General features: G+C 42.8%; 2 protein-coding genes and 2 non-coding genes across 5 annotated transcripts; 3 read left to right on the plus strand and 1 right to left on the minus strand.

Annotated features, from left to right (window-relative positions):
- Positions 1–1,201: 1,201 nt before the first annotated feature.
- On the minus strand, positions 1,202–12,030 carry PSPH (phosphoserine phosphatase). 2 transcript variants are annotated; one of them, XM_071765586.1, is made up of 7 exons: positions 11,925–12,030; positions 11,456–11,561; positions 5,946–6,104; positions 5,233–5,367; positions 3,569–3,714; positions 2,642–2,790; positions 1,202–1,388 (listed from the first exon to the last, which is right to left on the minus strand). In XM_071765586.1, the coding sequence occupies exons 3-7, from the start codon at positions 6,083–6,085 to the stop codon at positions 1,278–1,280; spliced, it is 681 nt and encodes a 226-aa protein (XP_071621687.1). In that variant the 5' UTR covers positions 6,086–6,104; positions 11,456–11,561; positions 11,925–12,030; the 3' UTR covers positions 1,202–1,277. The 2 variants fall into 2 exon arrangements, with proteins under 2 accessions (XP_071621687.1, XP_071621686.1); XM_071765585.1 differs by lacking the exons at positions 11,456–11,561; positions 11,925–12,030 and having other exon boundaries at positions 5,946–6,348.
- A 2,794-nt stretch (positions 12,031–14,824) lies between these two features.
- On the plus strand, positions 14,825–21,425 carry CCT6A (chaperonin containing TCP1 subunit 6A). The gene is made up of 14 exons (XM_071765580.1): positions 14,825–15,120; positions 15,450–15,513; positions 16,027–16,161; positions 16,741–16,914; positions 17,066–17,169; positions 17,842–17,952; positions 18,407–18,566; positions 18,798–18,880; positions 19,283–19,379; positions 19,723–19,870; positions 20,166–20,299; positions 20,416–20,518; positions 20,831–20,903; positions 21,081–21,425. Exons 1-14 carry the CDS (start codon positions 14,840–14,842, stop codon positions 21,151–21,153), a joined length of 1,740 nt encoding a protein of 579 aa, XP_071621681.1. The 5' UTR covers positions 14,825–14,839; the 3' UTR covers positions 21,154–21,425.
- On the plus strand, positions 16,484–16,615 carry LOC139806291 (small nucleolar RNA SNORA22). The gene has a single exon (XR_011730207.1). It is a non-coding gene; the product is annotated as a small nucleolar RNA SNORA22 (small nucleolar RNA).
- Positions 17,576–17,707, plus strand: LOC139806290 (small nucleolar RNA SNORA15). Its single transcript, XR_011730206.1, has one exon. It is a non-coding gene; the product is annotated as a small nucleolar RNA SNORA15 (small nucleolar RNA).
- Positions 21,426–21,647: the final 222 nt, after the last annotated feature.

Consider the following 21,647-nt stretch of genomic DNA (forward strand, 5'->3'; position numbering starts at 1 on the left):
ATTCTTGAAGCAAAGCATGACACAGTGCTTGTAGGATCAGGGTCTGTAGCTATAGCTGATCAGCTGGAGGGTAGATATTTTTTTTAATGGTCTTTTAATGAAATAAAGCAGCAAACACTTGAGCTTCCTAACTGTAGAACTGCAGAGAAACACACAGAATGAGAGCAGAAAGAGTCGAAACTTGTTCTACTATGCAGTCTTGGGTAAACAAAAGCATGATTGTACATGAGCTGCCCTTGGAGCTGTCTGAGATTTTTCTCAGCAAGAATTTGAAAGAGATCATCTTTAGTACTCTCCCAGAAGAGTTCTGGTGAGCAGCCTGGTAACTATTGTCTGTCCTGGCTTTTGTGAAGCTTTAAAAACTGTATACAGATACTCATTTCTTGTTTTTTTCTCTACAAAGCAATCAGAAGTTCTTTTCTGGATTTGTTTTAAACCCTTCTACTTTTCTAGTATTTAAATCCTGTTGTAACTTCAAACAATTATTGCCTTTCTACCAAAACCATCAGATGAGATGGTCTCAGCACTGAGAGCTGCCATTCATCACTCGGGGGTTGTGTCAGTGCCTCTTTCCCCTGTGTGCTCTCTGATGCTGTTGCAAAGTGGAAAAATCCAGTGTTTGTTTTAATTATTGGTGCTGTTTAAACAGTTGGACAGGAGCTCTCTCACTGCACCTTGATTTTATCTTATTAATTTACAGAGATCTAGAGCAAGTTGTGGCAACTCGTGACTATCTTGTGGAGATTGGAGGGAGGCACATCACTTGTTTCTCTTCCTCTTTGAAATGTGTGGTGGGATGGAGGAGAATCAGTAGAGTTTAAGGGTGGTTGATCCACTCTTGAGGAAGAGTCTAGATTAGTTTCACAGTATTTTCTTATTCAGTAGAACTTTTTGTTTTTTATAAAGTTGATGAATTACCTTCCAGCCATATATTAATGAAATCAGAGATACTTATTAATGTTTCTGAGATTGTTTGGAATGGAAAGTATTTACCATACTGTTTACCTTCTGGACTCTATTTTTTATTATTATTATTATTGATCAGACAAACCTACTGTTTGTGGCCCCCTTAATCATCTTTTGTAGAGGTATTAACTTCAGTAATTCTGAAACAATAGATAAGCATATTTACAGGGGCCAATCTATTAAGATATTGCTAACTTACTGACAATTTCCTACCTTAAAAAATCCAGAACACAACTTTGCAAACAAATATATGTTTAATTGCATTTTATAATGGATTTACAGTTGTTAAATATATTACTTTAAGGTATAATTTATCGCTCTTCCAGTTCCTTTAGCAGTTCATCAAAGTGAGTAATGTACCATTTAGCTTTCTCCTTCACTTGTTTTCTGACTATGTTTCCTCCAAATCCAATGAAGCAGTCCTGGCAAAACAGAAAGAATGAGCACACTTATTTATTACTGCAGTCCAGTGTAAAGAATGGGGCTTCTCAGCAATTAAGTCTGCTTTTAAGATTGGTTTTAAAAATTATTATATTGCTCCCTGCCTCTTCCCCTATTTTATTTTGCTTGTTAATTTTTCAAATTTATTAAGAAGAACTTCATTAACTTTGGTTATTAGAGTTTTGTTCCAGTAGGAAAGTTGTGTCTCAGTGCCTCCTAACTTCAAGATTGTTCAGATTTGAGATTTTACTGAAAATCTGGTGTAAATATGGTGCCACATAAGGCCTTTCTATTCAAGAATGAGTTAACATGTATGAAGCACCTCACAATCATGCCTATATTATCTTTACTGTGTTTACCTCATTTGATACCAAAGGTAAACAGTAACCATGTCTTCAATAATTAACCAGGAACAATCATCATTTCTACATCTTAGAAAAGCATCTGCAGTGAAAGTGCAGTGTTTAAAATTTCCACTGCTTTTTTTTGCCTTGGGTAGAAAGCATTCAGCCAATACTGAGCTGATACTGTGTATTTAATAGTAAGGGACCCACTGTCCTGATTCCAATCAGCAGTAGCTCTGAGTTTGTTCCATTTCCATGTACTGGGATATCTGTTCCCCAGCACTGGTGAAGGAGGAGTCCTGGGGTACTTTTATGTAGAGAAAGGTGCTAAAGAGGAGACAGAATTAAAATCTGTCCTCTGTGAAATGGCCATTCATAAAAGCTTTGTTTCTGTCAATTATTTCACCCTGTCAGGGCTGATACCTTCACAGCTTTCATCACTGTACAGTGAGGTGAGATGAACCCTCTTGCTAGGCCAGGATCAGGTGCTCCAGATCTGTGCCAGACCCTCATGCCAAGCACCACTGATCAGTGCTCAGAACTGCAGCCTTGGGAGGGTTGCACAGAAGTAACCACTGTGGGGATGGAGGAGAAAGGCAGGCATGACAGTACCAGCTTGGTTTGAGACAGGATTGTCAGTCCTGCTACACCCAGCCAGCACCCTGGCTCAGAGAGTGACACCCTTACTGAGGTTGAACTGAGAAAAATCATTGCATGATGCAAGATTTTTGGAGGAAAACCACCTACACAGATCTCTCTTAGGCTGTGGGAAGTGCTAGAGATTTCCCTGAAGTTTTATAAGGAATACAAACCATTTTTTTTTTCTTTTTCCTTTTTCCCCAGAGGATTTGCTCAGAAGAAATTTAGAATTCCTGTTGTTTAATACTTACAGCAGGAGGACAGGCTTCCATATCTGTAGCTCCATCTCCAATCATAACTACTTTCTTAAAGTGGAATTGTTCCTTCAGATGGGTAATAACCTTTCCTTTCCCCCCTGACTCAGCTGTTGGTTGTGTTTCATCAAATCCTGCATATTCTCCTAGAAGACAATGGAAGGACAAGTCAGCCACATAGCACATTTTCTTGTAAACTGAAGAAAGATGCATGCTTGTGGTCTTTACTTCCAAAAACTGCTAATTACATGCAGTCCTGTAAGACTCCCAATATCAAGTATACAAAAAAAGTAATTAAAATATAAGCATAGCAACCATTTGACTTAAGTCTTCAGTGGGGATATATTCAGAGAGCTGAAATGCCAAGCCAAAAGTAGAAACCCCTGTATGGGTAGTGTTACAAATCCATTCCCAGTCACTCTGATCTGGTCATTCTGATGTAAACATTTCAAAAGCAGCATCCAGGATGATGGAGAGAGTGTAAGAACACCAAGTAAGAAACAACCTCACTAACTCAAGTTCTGCTTGATTACACCAGCTTAAAGTGCAGAGCAGCTCTACTACTGTACATCAGTCTCCATACATACCCCAAAGTCCCTGAAACTGAAGTTTGCCTCTGAAAGCAGGTAAGTGTAATGAACTCTTTTAACTTAAAGGAGCCAGGGAAAATGAAACTCTGCTGTCAGCAACTGTACTTGTTTTACCTTTGACACAGCTTGCAATTAAAAAGTAACTATAGCTGGAAAATGACCTGAACTCATGTTTTTTGTAAGGTCTTGAAATTTTCCAGCTTGGAGCTCGCTGGCTTCGTAACAACAAAGGTCACGTAGGCTGGACAACTATCTGTAGCCCAATATATGACAATTTGACCCCAAAAAAGGTGACATTCATTAGTAAAGAAGAGAGGCTTTGAGGGAATCTCACCATTAAAGTAAAACTTCAGTCTGTTGGCATAGATGTTTGCTGTTGGAATGTTCAGCTGGGAGGCCACGTGCTCCACAATGCTCTGAAAACCCCCAGACACCAGGAAGACCTGAACCCCTCGTTGATGGAGCCTGCTCACCAGCTCCCTGGGAAGAAAGAGCAATCACCAAAAGTGAGTCCCTGTCAGCATCCAGGGATTACAAGGAAGTTAAAATACATCTTTCCTAAACAAGTAGTCTGGGCATTTAGTTAGGATTTGCTGCTTTCCAGCTCCATCCATCTCTGCTGCCCAAAGCTGTTATTTCTCTCCCTTGCAAGTTAGTGCATACACCTTGCTTGAAAAGAGATGAGCAAAACCATCACATTAGAGACAAGCAGGTTTTTAGTTGCTCAGAAACAAGCACTCCCTGTAAATGTTTTCTTTCATACAGTTAACATGAGTTTCCTTGAACAAATGAGAGCAGACCCAGTTTAAATTTTTTTCTGAAGTAAAAACACAGCAAGAAAACAAATTATAATGTGGGGGAAAAAAAGTAGGGAGATAAAACCACTGCACCAAAATACAAAAGGGGACTGAAAAGTGTGCAGAGCACAAATGTTTTCTAGGCAGTGATGCCATCTTTAGAAGAGGGCACCAGCTACAGAAAAACAATCCCAAGAAGTAGACTTTTTCAGACCCAGTTAATGTCAGTGGGGGTTGGAAGCAGTTAAAAAGTTTTACGTTCCTTGGCTCTGGAAGCAGAGGATTTGCATGCAGCAGTGCTGAGCAGAAGTAGTAGCAGTAACAGCAGAAATGCTAAATACTGAAAAGCAAAGAGGAGGCTTAAAGCAGGCTACACAGAAAAGGAGGAAGAAAGGGAAGGAATGAAAAGGAAAATCATGTGATCCTAAACAAGGAAACAATGTGGTCTTTGTAGTTAATGTAGCTATGCCTTCCACAGAAATGTGATTCATTTCAAGGAGAAAATACAAGCACAATATTACCTAAAACTACTGTATGTGGAAAAAGTATTTTAGTCTTGGAGCTATAGCCAGATTTATTTATCAAAAATAAATTATTTTGGATTGGTTGAGACAATTTGAGTAGGGAAAAAAAAGTTTAAATAGATAAAGGTTATCCCAAACCCAAAGATGAATGAATACACACATAGATATACATTTCCCCTTAATGATTTTTTAATACTTTCTAGGGACTTCACTACACTCGAATGGGTAGCTCTGAACTCCCCTAAGCTGAGTCTGGGGTCATGACTGCACACAGAAGTGTAGGAGAGAGCAATACAATTGCAGAATAAACCAAACCAGTTGTTCATAGTGGGTATTAAATCTCCTCACAATTCCATCCTCTGTCAAAAAACAGATGTGATGGAACAGATTATTTTTCATGCCTGCTTAATCTGACTCAAGTCAGAACTTGAGTTTGCCAGCCAAAATGTCAGTTAGCACCTAATACTAGGGTTTTTTTAAAGACACTTAGCCACTTGACATGGACTCAGGCCATTATAAACTCCTGATAAAACTCTGTACACAAACAGCATGGAAGTGGAGTAGGAAGGCAATCTGAACCAGCTCAGTGACAGCTTCACTAATGTCACAGAATTCCATTGATCTATGCCGTGTGATTTTGGAAGGCTTTCACTGATTCATTTGAACTTTCTTCTTACCTTATTCCTGGTGTTAGCTGAGGGGGTTTGTCAGATATTAATTTCTGCACTTGCTCATAGGAGGGACGTATGAGCCCCAGCCGTGCTGTTAAAGCTGCTTTGAATGTCACGGTGCCACCCATGGCTCTGCGGGTCCTGAATTGTGATCCAAGGAAAGCAAATCAGTGACACTTAAGCTGAGGCTTCTCCACAAACAGTTAGGTAAAGAAGAATGACAAGGAGCAAAGTTATACCATATTCTAGGTTATACCATATCTATGTGGTAAAGGAGAAGACTGGGACATTGCAGAGACTGGTAGCAGCCACTGGTGAATCTCCCCAGATCAGAGCTGTTATGAGAACCAGTGAGGGAAAACTGCTTCATTCCCTCTGCATCTGAGCCACTGGGACCAGTATTCCTAAACTGCAGCCCAGGTGGTGTTCTCTGAATCTTAGCCAAGTTTAATGATGAGGGCAGATCTTAGTCTATCGAAGAATATTCCATTATAGAATTTATGTCTCTATAGTTCTGTTGAGTGGCTTCACAATCCCCAAAGAAATGAGTTAGTTCACTCTGCATTAATTCCACTTAAGAGTTTAAAAGGATTTTAGGACTAGTAACTCCTGTGACAGAGTTCCACTGATCCCTATTATAACTTCATTATCACAGCCTGACCTTATCCAGGCTTTTTTAAAATCCTCATTCCCATGAAGTAAACAGCAACTATACATACATCTCTGCCACTGCATCTCCAACTCCACAGAACTTGGCCAGTTCATCAATTCCTTCTTCCCTGATGACTGTACTGTCCACATCAAAGCACACGGCGTCGGCGTTGCGGAAGATTTCTTTCATCTCCATGAGGGATGCCATCCTTTTAGGAAGCTTCTTACTGTGAGGGGACAAGATAAAGTCTCTCTCTGAGTGGCAGTACTGCACTTTGTCTTGAGCCATTTGTGCAGCGGGTCTGGTTCTTGTGAGAAGGGCCAAGCAGAGCCTGGTAGCCAGCTTTTATCAAAAAGTGTCAGTGGTGGTGGAGGTCTGGCCCCGTTGCTGATTTGCTCTCCCCTATTGCTGCCTCCTGGTGTTCCATTTACGTTACAGGTGGGCAGTGGAGCTTTGGTCAGTCCCTGATTTGCTCTCTGCAGGCTCAGCCCATTGATATTCACGTGGGGTTCAAGGTTGTAAGACTTGGCATTTGCTGAACCATCAGACTGCCAAGTGCTGGGTGGGACTTGCAATTCTCTGTCTTGCCCTCATTTCTCAAGTGGATCTGAATTTCTCATCAGACCCAGGCTACTGGGTCAAATTAGTTGCTCCAGGAGATAGTTAAAGACACCCAGCCCTTAAGGATTTCATTGATCATTGTAGACATAACTGTCTGAAAGCTATCAGTGAGCAGTTGTCCCTAAATCATGATGGTTTAAATCTGGTTTTATGTCCTGATTAATAGAATCTAAATAATATCATCATCTGTGAATTTGCAGGTTTGGCCATTAACACTGGGAATTAGTCCTTCATAAAATCCATTAAAATCCTTCAGCTTTGAGAACTTAAATTAACCTGTTAAGATACCACATCATGACACATTTTTTTCCATAACAATGGCTGACACAAGCTTATTTTCTTCCTCCTTTATATCTATCCACTTTAAAACGTTGAGCACCTCTTCTGCAGCTCAGAAGCATGAGGCATTAATCAGGTATTTTCTTACTATTACCTAATTATCTTGTGTTTCACCCTCCCATAAGGGAATTCAGTGTGGACTTTACCAATATGTACATTTAGACAGAAATAACAGCTTCCTATCTGTCTCACTTCCCAAATTTTTGTATAAGTTTTTGTTTGGTTGTCTCTTCTAATCTCATAACTGTTTCTCAGGACACATCTTGTTTAATTGATCTGGGTAGCAGGTTCTTTTTCTAGGATAGGGGAAAAAATACCATTAAACAGCATACTAAGTCCCTTCATTGTGTTATACACCTCTATCTTTTGTTTTCCTCTCACTAATTTATTTTTCTCCTGCATACCATGTGAATTTTGATAGTGAAGGGTCTTATACACCCAAGTTCCCACTATATTTTTATTTTTTGCCCTTTTTGGACAAACTTTGCACTCCCAGATACAGAAGACATCCAGTAAAGATGGAGAAGGTGATCACTATGTAGCTTGCTGTGGTGAAGTAAAGGAGCTGACTGATCCTGGTGTGTAGCTCCTGTCAGACAGGAGTCATCCAGGGATCACACATGGTAAGCACCAGTGCTGCTTCCTGAGGTGCCTTCTGGGCACTCACAGAGAAATCACAGCTAAATAATTAATGGAACAGGAAGCTTTGGTTGTTCTCCTATAACTAATAACCATATGGTGAATATTAGGATATAAAAAAGCTTCCTCAGAGCTCATCTGCCTTGCAAGTATGAGTGTGAATGGGAGAGCAGGTGTCCCCCAGCCCATACTTTCATTCTGTCCATTCTTTTTAGGTGTGGGAAGGTAGGACAGAGCCTGGCTCGACCTCCTCCAGGTGCCAGGAAGCAAAGGTGAGTGAGGATGCAGTAAAAAGGGGATATTCCAGGAAAGAATTTTATAGTATTCTCCTCTGGGAAGGGCAGAAACAGGGACTGAACCACAGTTGGATAGGCCTCTGCTCTTGGTGCAAAAACTTTGGCCTAGCCTTAGAAGTATCACTGAAGAATTACTTGGTCCAAACAGCATGGGTTTTTTAATATTTTTCTACAAAGACTACACTGTACATACAAGAAATACAGTTATCAGCATGGCACATAAAAGAAACCTCTTTTTCTTAAATGGCCTTGGCCATGAGAACTTCCCTCTGGCAGAGGCTGGTTCTGAGCTAAGACTTGGCAATGGGTAGACAGGTGACACGTGAATTCTAAGTTTACTTTGTGTTAGCCTTGACTTGACCTTGGCTCCACAGCACTGTATTGGTATTTGCAGTGGAAGATTTTGATTTCCTGAGCAGGAGGGCTTGGACTTTCGGGCAGGCGAGATGCATTTGTGCAGCAGAATTAAAGAAAAATACAGCCACTAACATTTTTAAAATGTCAGTTGGTTTATTTTTTCCAGGCTACTGGAAATTCTAAAATCCAGCAGCCACGGATTTGGTGCCAATTTGAAAGATTTGCCCGACTGGACAAACTTGTTGCATCACCGTGGGGTGACATTTGCGTCACTGTCCCAACACTGGTTCCTTATTAAGCAAAGCTACCCCATTGCCTCATGTTAACCTGAGGCTGCACTGAAACATTGCCACAGCATCATGCAATGTCACTGGGTGTCACCAGCACACTGTGACGCCATTCCTTGGTGAGAACCTGAAATATTCTCCTGGATGCATTTCTTCAAAATTTTAAGCTCTCAGAAAAAATGTTATCGCTAGAAAATGCAGTTCAGAGAATAAGAGACATTAATATTTCATCTCTTTGGTAAACGTATTTTCCATAGTCCTTTCCTTTCTGGAAGCTCCTTAGGATGATGAGATCACTGCTGTGGTGGACTTTGCACTTTGATGGACAAATAGAAATAGACAAGTTAGAGGAAAAATTACAGATCCCAATTGTGGAGTCACGGTTGGAATTAACCCTGTCCCTCTCTTTGTTCCATGCAGTAACTCCAAAAATGTTTCAAGCTGTGGTTTATAGTGCCTAAGAATGACAAGTTGGAAGGGAGTAGTTCTTGATCTCCCTTGGCCTGTGGGCTGCCAACATCTTTCCACTTTCTACTACAGCTGGGCATTGAATCCTGGAAAACACAGCCCTGGTTTTGGCTGAAGTATCATCACACATGTTGGAGAACTTGTGATGGGCTGTAAAGTAGGGAAGCTCCTAGGGGAGCAAAGAGGAGAACCTGTGAAAGAAGCTTCAGCTATTGCAGGGAGTCTTGCTCCTGGGAAAAGCAAATTTGAGGAGTTAAAGGTGGTTCACTTGGACTGAAATAAGGTTCTTCCTTTTTTGGCGGAGCTTCAGGGGTCACCATCAGCTCCAGAGGCTGGCGAATGCCATTCCAAATGGTCACATGCCAGTGTCAGTAATATGTGAATTTTATTTTCTAGCCCTAAATGTAGCTGAGAGCATAAGGCAAGGCTATTAGTGATGGAGTAGTGGGCAACAAGATGGGGGGAAATTCAAGGAGGAGAAAAGGTTTGGTTCCTTCCCCTGTCTTCAGAATTTTCACTGGGCCATCCTGGCATGTCACCCACCAGGAAGGTGCCTGGAGTTCACCTCCTGGTAACTTTGTGTAGGAAACAAGGGCAGACACAGCAGCTTGTCCACAGGTAGGTGTCACTTGGAAACATGAGGAAAAAAAAAAACTAAAGCTCTGTAAAACCTTTCTATGGACACATCTCTAACAGCTATTGTAAAGAAATAGTATTTTTAAATTCCAGAGTGCTACAGGCCTCAACAGTTGGCAAGGATTGATTACTCTGAAATACAGAGCATCAGGAGTCAATGTTTTAATGAGATGGGAAGAAAAAAGAAATTCCCACAGAAATAATGAGTTCTGTCTCCATATGAAAAATGTGGGTAGAAGATCTCTGGTCATTCTGCCACTGAATTTCAGGTAAGTAATCTATTCCTATCCTATTTTTTGCATGCTGGAAAGGCATCCAAGAGCAAACAATTCATCAAGCTGGAGAATAAAATACCATAGAAAAAAGGTGACATGAAGAAAGTGGGGAAGAGAAGAAACAATGGGCAAAGAAGTGACAAGAGAAGGGAAGAGTGAGAAAGGTAGGATGAAACTTTAAATAAAGATGGAGGGAAAAGGAAATCACAATGGAAATGTGAAATTTCCATGAGATGTCCTTGCCTCCATACTATGAAGTACTTCATTAGGCAATATGGAAAAAAACATGGAATTTCCACAAGTAGTTCTGTTTCATAACAGAGGGTGGAGTCAGAGAAGCACACACAGGTATTATATAAAACCACATGTCAAAAGAAAACGACTGAAATCTTTTCTGATTGCTGGCCCTTCAAAGAAGGACACTTGCTGCACTGTGAAAAATTGAAACATCTGCAGAGTCTGCTATGTCTAATGCAAAAGAAGTAAATGTTACTGAGAACTACAGGTGTTCAGGGACTGGTATATTTTGAGGAGATCTCAAAATCCTCGTTGTGATTAGAGTTCACTTGTTACCATATTTCAGCTTTCAGAAGTGCTGCCACAGCGTTATGTTCATATTTATTGCTATTTAAAAATTAAGTGAATCTTAATGAAATACTACCTAAAACATCTTTTGCAACATATCACTCCAGAATATCTTAGTTTGCAGTTTTTGGTGTTTCTGGTTCACTTTCCCATGTGAGCATGTCACTGAAGTACACTTGGAGAGACATTCTCACAGCCAAACAAGATTGCATTGGGCACCCAGTAACAGAAACACAACCACTTTAAACACTTCCTGTGGCTCTGAAGGGAAACTGATGCTTGGAGTGAGGGACTTGGAAAAAATAGTTCTTGAAACTTTACAGGACCTGCTCCCACTACAGCAGTGATCCTGCTTGTAATAATGTTCACAGGAACACTCCCATGGTATTAAGGTTAAAAAAACATTTCATTGTTTTTATTCCTGTGTCTGTAAAATGGGACTAATACAGTGACACAGCTTTTCTATGATGAGATTTAATTATCAGTATTAGCAATACAGTCTGAAAGCTTTAGAGGAAAGGGGATACATTAAAGCAGATTAGTTATATTTAAGCAAATTGTGACTGGTTTTTATATCCCTGCAAGTATTCTTTTAAAGCTCAACCCATTCACTCTGTTCCATGTGAGAACAGAAAAATTCAGTCCTTAACTTCACTAAATTTGCTTCACACTTCCTGGTATTCTGTTCCAAAGTAGTAATCCCAGCCTGGATGCAAGTCAAGAGATGAATTGTTTGCAGCTATAGACTGAACAGCAATTCCTGACAGTGAATTTATTTAAGCACTTTTTAAAAAGTCCTTGAAAGGGGGTAGAAGGAACCTGATGAACATTGACACACACTCTCTCTCTTGCCTAATAAAACGATGATGCTTCCCCCCTGCATGATTGCATCATTCATTCATGCTGCTGTTCTAAACCAGGCACCGCACTGCTGCTGCACCTCGCAGTTCAGCACAGGCACAGCCCCAGCAGAAGAGAATAATTTTCTATGCTAGCAAAAGATGGTCCGTGTTCTGGATCTGATATTCCAACCCCTTCCAAAGTGAGAGCAATAAAACGTTCCCAGTGACTTACAGGACTTGGACTGGCCGTGGCTGTTGCTGCAAACCTCTTGGCTGCACCAGAAAAGAAAGGATCAGCTGAGACCTTCGGTCACATAAACACACCGGCACGGGCTGATCTGGAAGAAAGCCGCATTTTGCAAATCACTCTTTTATAATCTGCTGAGTAAGCCGGCCTGGATGGGTTGTGTTGGTTTTTTTTTTTTTTTTTTTTTTTTTTTTTTTTTTTAGGCTGTTGCACACATGTAACCAGAGAAGTCCAGCTGTTGGCTGACAGGCGTAGGGAAGCGAGAGGTGTAACCTTACCCTGCGCCGGGGGAGGAGCCGCCCGGGCTGAGTTTGGGGCGCTCCCAGTTTGGGGAAGAGGGGGGAACACGGCTTGGCAGGGAGCAGAACCTGCCCAAAAGGATGGGGAGCTTGGTGGTCCCTCCGCCAGCCTGTGCCACGGGCGTGGAGAACAAGAGAGTCCTTGGGAAACTTGCCTGGCTCCAGGCAGAGCGGCAGGAAAGGAGCCGAGCTCGCTGGCAGGAGCAGCCGGGAGTTTCTGCTGGCGTGAAATGAGAGGTGAGGCAGGGACACTCTGCTCTTTCACTGGGGATGAGATGAAAGGTTCTGTGAGTTAAGATGGTAAATACTGCTTTTTGGCTTGAGCTGCAGCTCTGCGCATCAGAGCGTGCAGTGTTACACAAAAATATCAGATCAAAACTCATCACGAGCTTTGAAGGCAAAATTAAAACTTCTGCTTGTGAGAGAAGGCTCTGTTTTGTTTCCCCAAACTTTGCTGCTTCTGTCTTCTAAAGCAACAAGAATTCCCAAACCTGCCTGTGCTCGTGTTTTGCAATCCCACAGGAGAGTTTTTTCCTCGGTCACCAACCCAGAACGATGAAGCTGCTTGGTTCAAGGTCAGGAAAACCTGATTTAGCTTCTTTCACTCACTTGTGACAGGAGTCTCATGACTGGTGCCCATCGTGAAAGACTGTTCTGCACCACTGGATGCCCCAACCACATTCCTTGCATCCCCTCTTTTGCCATTCTGGCAGTATTGCCCCTCAAAATTACCTGCACTGATTAAAAGCCTCACTGATTAAAAGCCTTGTGTGCCTCTCCTGCCATGTCTTCCTTTCTGTTTTTTTCAGACATTCCCAGTACATGACCATTTATTTATCAGCAGGAGCATCTGTTAGCAACATCTTGTGTCAGGAAAAGCTGGTACCAAGCCCCTTTTGCTGCAAAACTGGTGAAATAGTTCACTCTTCAGTCTGCTCCTGTTTGTTAGTTTTAGCGTGGCAGGACAGTGTGTTTTTAAAGCAGGTTTAGAAAGAATTTCTGTGAATAAGGTTAAATGAAAACAGATCTTGATAAAGATGAAAGCAAGCTGCTTTTACTGAGAATCTCAGAGGGTTTTGTGCCAAGATAAGCGGCGCATTATTTGACTAAGAGAATCACTGCTGAATATTTCATGAAGGATATTCCCTTTATTTATCTCAGTTTAATGGTTATGTTGGTTGTAATGCAGTGAAATATTTTGATTCTAATCTGGTGAAATGTGTTATAAATCCATTGATTCCAAAGGGCAATTTTGGCCTAATAAGCATCTGTCCTGTGTTTTTACTATGCATTAAAAACAAACAGTTCAACAACTACAGCTAAGACTGAAGAGTGTAGAAAAGTGTGTCCTGATGTCTGAAAAATGCTGCAAAATGGAGATTTAATGTGAAAATGCTAATGAGAAATGTTATTATACCCTGAAATAACTATCCTCAGACACGTGATCCAACAAACACAGAGAGGTCTGCCTGGAAGTTTTAAGAGGATGCTGAGGATGAAGCACAGCTCACCTGGATGTGTCACCATCAATAGAAGCACTGCAGGTAACTTGTACATGACTACAAAACCTGTCCATTTGTAGAAAAAAAAGCAGAGACCACCTACCCAAAGGATTAGAATACCTTTAAAAATGGATTTCCTTTTTTTGCTTTGTTTTCCTACAGGAGTAATTCCCCTCTCAAACTTGACCCTGCTTGGGGAATGGCCCTATCACTGTCAGCAGCCAATCCCACACGTTGCAGGTGTTTAGGACAGATAATTCCTGCTTTTCCATGGGACATCACCCACGAGGGTCATACAACAGCAGCAAGGAAAACAAAATATACCCAGCTCACTGGTATGTGTATGGGTTTGACAAGGCTGCCCTCTGCTGAGAACAGCCCTGGGAGAATTGATCAAGCAAAAAAAAGCACAAACAGGAGAAGCAAGGATAGGAAAATATTTGTGTGTGACCTGTTTGCTGCCAAATCCAGGGCAAAGTCAGAGCTTCAGGTGGTTTAACTGAGCAGTGTCTCTCATGTTAGCATTACAGCCTCAGCATGGGTTGGTGTGTTCTGTTTTGTTACGGTTTCAGCAGGCCAGCAGCATCCCAAAACTGAAGACTAAACATTAACAGGAGAATTCCAGAGACAATTTTGAAATGCCATGGGTGATTTCCTGCATTTTGCAATCTTTAATGTTTATTTGTAGTGATTCCAGTAACAGAAGAGAAAGCCCAGCTACTAAAGAATCAGCATTTAAGCATTACAAGACATATGCATCGTTCAGCATATAAACTGTGGGCTCCTTTTGCAGGAAATAATGGAAATAAGAGGAGTGTTGTGTCACACCCCATCTTGCCAGTTGCTCAGAAGCAGGAGGTGGGGGCTTGGGGGTGCAAACCCAGATGGGATGTGGGAGCACCCGTGGTACCTGTGATGTGTGTCAGGAACCAGGGCCAGGGCTCTCTATTTTACCTATTAGGGCTCTCCAGGGCTCACCTATTTTTCCTATTCCTATTTTCTATTTTTCTCTCTAATATTCCTCCATTTTGGAGTCCAAAGCCTCAAGGGCCGGGCTCTGACAGGCCATGTAGGCCACTGTTTCCAGCTCCCATCAAGGTTGCCTCGATTTTAACAATATTTCTGTTCCTCTTCCACAGCCTCTGTGGGGAGAGCCTGACCCCCGCCTCCAGAAACCCTTCCTAAGGGTTCAGAGCTGTGCTGGCTGTGCAGGCCCCAGCAGCCCACACAATAAATCCGATATTAAAAGAAGATGAGTTTCGATTAACTCTACCGGAATTTTTACCACGAACCGTTTTGATTATTAATCTTACCCGCTTAACTGTTAAGTCAGTCGATCTAATGTTAAATCTCCGGGTTTAATTATTTATTCTCACAGTTCCGGGGGGTCTGTCACATGACCGGGTGGGATTAACCACCGTTAACAAGAGTTAACAACAATTAACAGCAATTAACGCTCACGCCAGCCCCGCGCTGAGGGCCGGGCCGCCCCTCCGAGACCCCGCACCCCGGTAACCTCCGCGGCGGCGGGGCGGGAGCTGGGAGCGGAGCGACAGGCGCCTCAGCCAATGGGAACGCGCTTGGGGCCGCGTCTGTCCAATGAGAGCCCCCGGAGTGTTCTAGAAGGGGCGGGACCGGAGGCGCGGCCTGGCCTATCACCGCCCCCCGGCGCCTCGTCCCGCCTGGGCTGTCCCAGCGCGAGTGGAGCGGCGGCCATGGCGGTGAAGGCCCTGAACCCCAAGGCGGAGGTTGCCCGTGCCCAGGCCGCGCTGGCCGTGAACATCAGCGCGGCCCGAGGGCTCCAGGACGTGCTGAGAACCAACCTTGGCCCCAAAGGAACCATGAAAATGTGAGGGGACCCCCCCTGGCCGGGGTTGGGGGCGCGGAGGGTGTGGGGGGGAAGCGCCTCAGCGCTCCGGCGGCCGTTAGGGCCTGAGGGGATGAGTGAGGAGAGAGGCGGGAGGAGGAGGCTCCGGGGAGGCCCGGGCGCTGTTCCTGCCCCTGTTCCTGCCGCCGCCATGTGGTAGGGAACAAAGACGGAGGTTGCCCGGCCGGGAGGGGAATGAATGGAGGTGAAGGCCTTGGGGTGGGCACGTGTGGTGGGGCCGGGTATGGGGTGGGGGAGGGGCTGCTGGTCACCCCTGGGGGGGCTGCTCACCCGCATCGTGTCCCCCGCAGGCTGGTGTCGGGTGCTGGAGACATCAAGCTAACCAAAGATGGCAACGTGCTGTTGCAGGAAATGGTGAGCGAGATCTTACGCCCGGGGTGGGGTGGGGGGGGAGGTGTGGAAGCCCTAGGGAGGTGAGGAGGGAATTAGGGAGGCAGGAGCCTGCTCGTATCTTCTTATAGTGCCTGTGGCTGAAGGGGTGTGATGTCCCCAGCTGCCCCCAGGCCTGCATATCTGTGCTGTTTAGGGGCATAGAGAGGCAAACGTCCCCTGGGAGGAAGGTAAATAAAGCTTAGACCGCATTCCCATCAATCTGATTGCATCAGTTGTAATGGTGTGTGCTTTGTCAAAAGGGCTCTGCCAAGCTCACAGTGAGCTGAGGGCTGCTTTGGCTCTTAGCACTTAAGATTTTTATGTATAAATGCACAGTCTGAGTGAGGAAATAGTGTTACATAGATTAATTCAATTTGTTCTCAAAGTGGTTGTTGCTGAAATATCAGTCCCATATTCTGTTTAGCTGAATTAAGATTACTGGTTTCATATAGCACTGCAGTAAGACTTACTGCTCAGCTTCTTACTTCTGTCTAGCAAATACAACACCCCACAGCCTCCTTGATAGCCAAAGTAGCCACAGCACAAGATGACATCACTGGAGATGGTACCACCTCAAATGTCTTGATAATTGGAGAGCTCCTAAAGCAGGCAGATCTCTATATTTCTGAGGTATGTATAGAAAATTTAATTTGTAGGTGGACAAGTTAAAAGCTTCCTCTGAGATAATTTGATTTGTTTGTTTAATGCTTAATAATCCTAAGTCAAACATGAAAATTTATATTTCTGCTTATAATGAGTGCATCACACAACTTGTAACATGGGGAATAACTGGAGAGGAGGACTTAAGATTTCTTCAAAGTCAAACCCACTTATTTTGCATACTGTAGCATTTAATAAAGTTTAATACCTGCTGTTACTGCTCCCTGTTTTTTGCCTCTTTTACTTGGAGACCTTCCCTGAGAGGAGGAAAGTTAAAGGAGAGGCATCCATATTGCACAGTGAACACCCAAGTGTGCTCTGTAGTTCCCTTGGTTTCAGTCCTGTGCTAGAGCAATCTGTGCTTTTCCTCTGCATTGGAAGGATTTGCATTCCTTTTACATGTATTCAGAAGGACAGTACATTCCTTGTCTTCATAAGATCCATGTTCCCTGTGTTTTAATGTTCCATGGAATGCTGAAACCACAGGTTTGGGTAAAAGTACCATTTGTCTTCTATCGGCTGATGATTTCCCTTCTTCCATTGCATTAGGGTTTGCATCCCAGAATAGTAGCAGAAGGATTTGAGATTGCAAAGGAAAAAGCACTTCAAGTGTTGGAGCAGGTCAAAGTAACCAAGGAAATGGACAGGGAGACCCTAATGGATGTTGCCAGAACTTCCCTCCGCACCAAAGTTCACACTGAGCTGGCTGACATCCTGACAGAGGTAAGAGCAGGGGCCTCCTCTGCCCCTTGTGTGAAGCAGACAGGTTTTAAAGTGCTGTGATCATTATTTCAGTGAAGGGTGGATGGAAAGATGAGAACTTTGGAAGATTAATGATCCTTTTGGGGCTTTTTTTCCCTCCTCTCTGTTCCAGGCCGTAGTAGATTCTGTTTTGACAGTCAGAAAACCAGATGAGCCTATTGACCTCCACATGGTAGAGATCATGGAGATGAAGCACAAATCAGAAACTGACACAACGTAAGTAATGAGTATCCTTGAGCTTCAGTTTAATGGTATCCTGATGTTTGAGTAATTTGTGGGGTTTTGTTTTTGTAGAAGAGCTTGGGTGTCCTAAGGCTTCCACTGGAAAAGTTATTAGGGAAGGGTGAAAAGAAGGCAGAAACACATTTCAGCCATAAATTATGGGGATAGCAAAAGCTCCCCAGTTACTGACCTTGATTCCCTGATGAGATTTTTTGAGTAGCAAAGAGTAACAGTGGCTCATGCTTTTGAATAAATGCTTTTTTCTTAGTAATAGCATCTGTGGCTCAGTTATGTGTTAGGCTTCTGCCTTCCTGAGGATTACAAAACAGCATCTGATAAATGGAAACTGGATTGTAGTCACCTTATCAGATACTCCATTGGCTTTGTGTTGATCTCAGTGGCATGGCTGAATTCTGCACTAGCTTTCCTCAGTAGTTAGTGCAGTCAGACACCATGCCAGAGTAAATTCCTGTTTCACACTCTGGTGTGCTTTTTCTGTGAGAATGAGCATGCCCTTGGAAGTGGGATACAGAATGGTTCACTCCCAACTCAAGTGTGCAGGTGTTTGACCAGTTGCACTCTCAGTTCTCTGAGTCTGCATTTTTCTCAGATTTGTGTCTCCTGGTGCATGGAAGTCACCACACAAAATGTTTTTTCATCTTTCAGGCTGATCAGGGGACTGGTTCTGGATCATGGTGCCCGTCATCCTGACATGAAAAAAAGAGTGGAAGATGCTTATGTCCTGACTTGCAATGTCTCTTTAGAATATGAGAAAACGTGAGTACAGAGCAACAAGGGGAGGGGTAGAAAATGGCTACTGTCTTTAAATCAGACTTTTATTTAAGTTGTGCTTAATTAAGAACAAAAAGAACTGCAGAGACTCTCCTAGAGTGAGGCAGGTGGAAGAGATGTCACTCCTTTTTTTGGAAAAAAAAGCTGGTGGCTGAGAAAATCTCTTTTAAGAGGCAGAGCTTTCTACTGGGTTTTATTGTGTGTTTTTGTTGGAGAAAGGCTGGAAGTCCTTTCTTGGGTATAATTCTACTTTCTAGACTAAATACCTGAAAATACTTCAGAGTTCACCCAGTTTTAAATCAAAGAGGTGTGAACTAGAGAGCAGGAACAGCTCCATGTTTTGTGTGGGTTGAATGTAGCTGAAAGGATTGATTCCTTAAGTTTATTTCTCAGCACAAAATAGTTGTCTTACTGCTTTTTTGTGGTTTTTGTTCTTCAGAGAGGTGAGCTCTGGATTCTTCTACAAAAGTGCTGAGGAGAGAGAGAAGCTGGTGAAAGCTGAAAGAAAATTCATTGAAGACAGAGTGAACAAAATCATAGACTTGAAAAGAAGAGTTTGTGGTGATTCAGATAAAGGATTTATTGTGATCAACCAGAAGGTAAGATGAGGGAGGGGTATAACTAACTAACTAAAAAAATTGATTTAAAATGCTGGGTTTCTAGGGAAGCTGTGTGTGGTTTGACTCACTTTGTATTTACCTATAGAAATAGGTAAATTTAGGCTGATGTACTAGGGATCTTTGAACCCTGAGGAAAACTCATTAAGTGTCAGACTGAGAGAAGGGTGTGTTTAGCTTTTTCTTTATCCTGATGGTCATTTTTGTTTCTAGGGAATTGACCCATTTTCCTTGGATGCACTTGCAAAAGAAGGAATAGTTGCTCTGCGGAGAGCTAAGAGGAGGAACATGGAAAGGTGAGTTCCTAGGGAGAGGAAAGGGGTAAAATAACTTGCTCTTCTGAACTCAAAACTGTCATCAAGTCTGGCTTGAATCCAGCTTCACAGACTTGCACCAAAAAGGCCACTTCAATCTCTCCAGCTCTTCTTGCTGTAATTGAGGGTAGTTTGTACAAATCATAAAATTGTTGGTTTAGGAGTGTTGCTGTAGGAATTGAAGCTATCAAAATGCTTCAAATAAAGTCACCTCTAGAAGAGACCTCATTCTATGAGCTCATTTTTGTAAAGAGCTGAAGAGGTCTTCCATGAAGAGAAGCAAACTTTTCAAAGCCTGGGAGGTGCTGAAGTGCAATGGTCCTGTTGGTGACTTGGGGTTGCACTTTGGACAGCAGGTCCTGAGCTCTCTGTTTTCTCTCTCAGGCTGACCCTGGCGTGTGGGGGAACTGCCATGAACTCCGTGGAGGATCTCACTCCTGACTGCCTGGGACATGCAGGGCTTGTCTATGAGTACACACTGGTGAGTGTGACTGGCACAGCTTTTCTTCTGTCTTGGGATGTGCCTGGATTTTTAAGTGCTTTAAGAGCTATACAGAGCCATGAAAAAGTGTCAGCTTGTATGTGAATACCTGGATATTAGCTCTTGCCATGGTGTGTTTTCCTGTTGTTATTTCTGCATTAAGCTTTTAATATCTGTAAAACAGAAAATAGAAATAAGGTTCTGCTGCTTCTCTTTGCTTTCGAAGTGCTGTTAATACAGCCCTGAATCTGAAATCAGTGTCTTGACCTTTTTTTTTTTTTTTATCACATGGGTATGTTGATCAGGCAAATGTATGACATGAATACATAACCCTGTTTTACAGGGTGAAGAGAAATACACCTTCATTGAGAAATGTGACAACCCCCGCTCTGTCACCCTGCTGATCAGGGGACCCAATAAGCACACCCTGACACAGATCAAGGATGCAGTACGGGATGGTCTGCGTGCTGTTAAAAATGCCATTGAGGATGGTAAGGCTCTGCTCTGCTTAGCCCTCTTTTGTTGAATTTCACCTCAAAATGAGTGAATGTTGTGTTGTTTTCCTTGGTATCCAGTGCAGTCAAAGCAGGGTGTATTCCACTTCCCTTTCAGTTACTGTTCTTACACCTTGTGTTTTGCAAATGTAGCTGATCAAATAAATTACTGTTAGCAGCCTAAGCTGTCATTTTAAATATGAGGGAAGAGATCAAACTACATTAAAAATACACTGGTTAAATTAGAGTTGGTGTTTACTGTGAGGTGTCTGCAGCAAGGTTTCTCTTGCAGGATGTGTGGTCCCAGGAGCAGGAGCATTGGAAGTGGCTGTAGCTAATGCTCTGGTGAAGCATAAACCTAATGTCAAGGGAAGAGCCCAGCTTGGAGTCCAAGCTTTTGCTGATGCTCTGCTCATCATTCCAAAGGTAAAAAGGAACTCCTGAATAAAGTGTGTGGCTTGAAAGCACACTGAGGCCCATTGCTATTTCTGCTGGAGTTCTCTTTTTATCAGCAACATGAAATGGTGTCTGTCCTCTGAAAGGTTCTTGCTCAGAACTCGGGCTACGATCCCCAGGAGACCCTCGTGAAGGTGCAGACGGAGCATACGGAGTCAGGGCAGCTCACTGGGGTTGATCTGAACACTGGTAAGAACTTCCAAAAATAATTGGGTGATGCTCTATTAAAAAACTTGTGACTCAGCTCTACGAAGAGTAAAGTTGCTCTGGATGCAGAAAGCTGTACCTTTTTTAAATGAAAAACCGTGCAGTATGCTCAGGCAGGTGTCTGTTGCTGCAGTCAGTCTTGTGCTGTAGTACTCACATGCATTCTGGTTTATGTTTTTGTGTGGATGAAGCACACAGTTAACAGTTCATGTTGTGCTTAGTAACTACTATCAGGTGTTAATAGAAAGTCTTCCTTTGAATTATGTGATTTAAAGACTTATGTTTCTTTTTTAGGTGAGCCAATGGTAGCTGCAGCAGCTGGAATCTGGGATAATTACAATGTCAAAAAGCAACTGCTTCATTCATGGTAAATATTACAGTATTTTCACTGTAAATATCAGTGGGTGTGATCACTTAAATTGATAGAGTAATGTGGAATTGAGGGATCCCAGGTAGAGGAAGCTGTCTCATAGGCAGAAATGAAGCTGAGTGTCCCTTAACTATGTCAAAACTGATATTCTAACTATTTATTTAATATTTCTAGCACGGTGATTGCCAGCAACATTCTCTTGGTGGATGAAATTATGCGAGCTGGAATGTCCTCTCTAAAAGGCTGAGTTGGCTCTGGTAGTGCCCCATGGAATGAATGTTGAAGAAATCCATCCACAGGTGCACTTCTCTTAGCCCTCAGGGGATTTTCCCAGCAATGGAAGTTTCTCTGCTGGGTCAAGCAGCCCCTCTTTGCTAAACGTGGCCACTCAAAATATTAGCAACTATTGAAATATTTGGCTCTAAAAAAAAAAAAAAAAATCAGCTATTTATTTTAAATTTCACTGAAGTGTACACTTGAAGTTGCTTTCCTTTTTACCCAATAAACTTATGTTCTGTGCTTTGTGTGTTGGTTGTTTAAAACTTCACAGCTTTGGGCCAAGGTCTGGAAGCAGTGGGGATGTTGCAGGCCTTGATGTGCAGTTCCTGGCTCCCAGTTCTGTGCTGGGTTCCATTATGGATTCTGATACTTCCCCCAGGAGCCTGTTCCTGCCAAAATAGAGCTGGAGGCTGCTGCTGGGGGGCTGTGGGTGCAGGCTGAAAATTCAGTCCATCATAAAGC

The sequence above is a fragment of the Heliangelus exortis genome, chromosome 21 (genome assembly GCF_036169615.1).
Source record: "Heliangelus exortis chromosome 21, bHelExo1.hap1, whole genome shotgun sequence".
Classification (NCBI taxonomy): Eukaryota; Metazoa; Chordata; class Aves; order Apodiformes; family Trochilidae; genus Heliangelus; species Heliangelus exortis.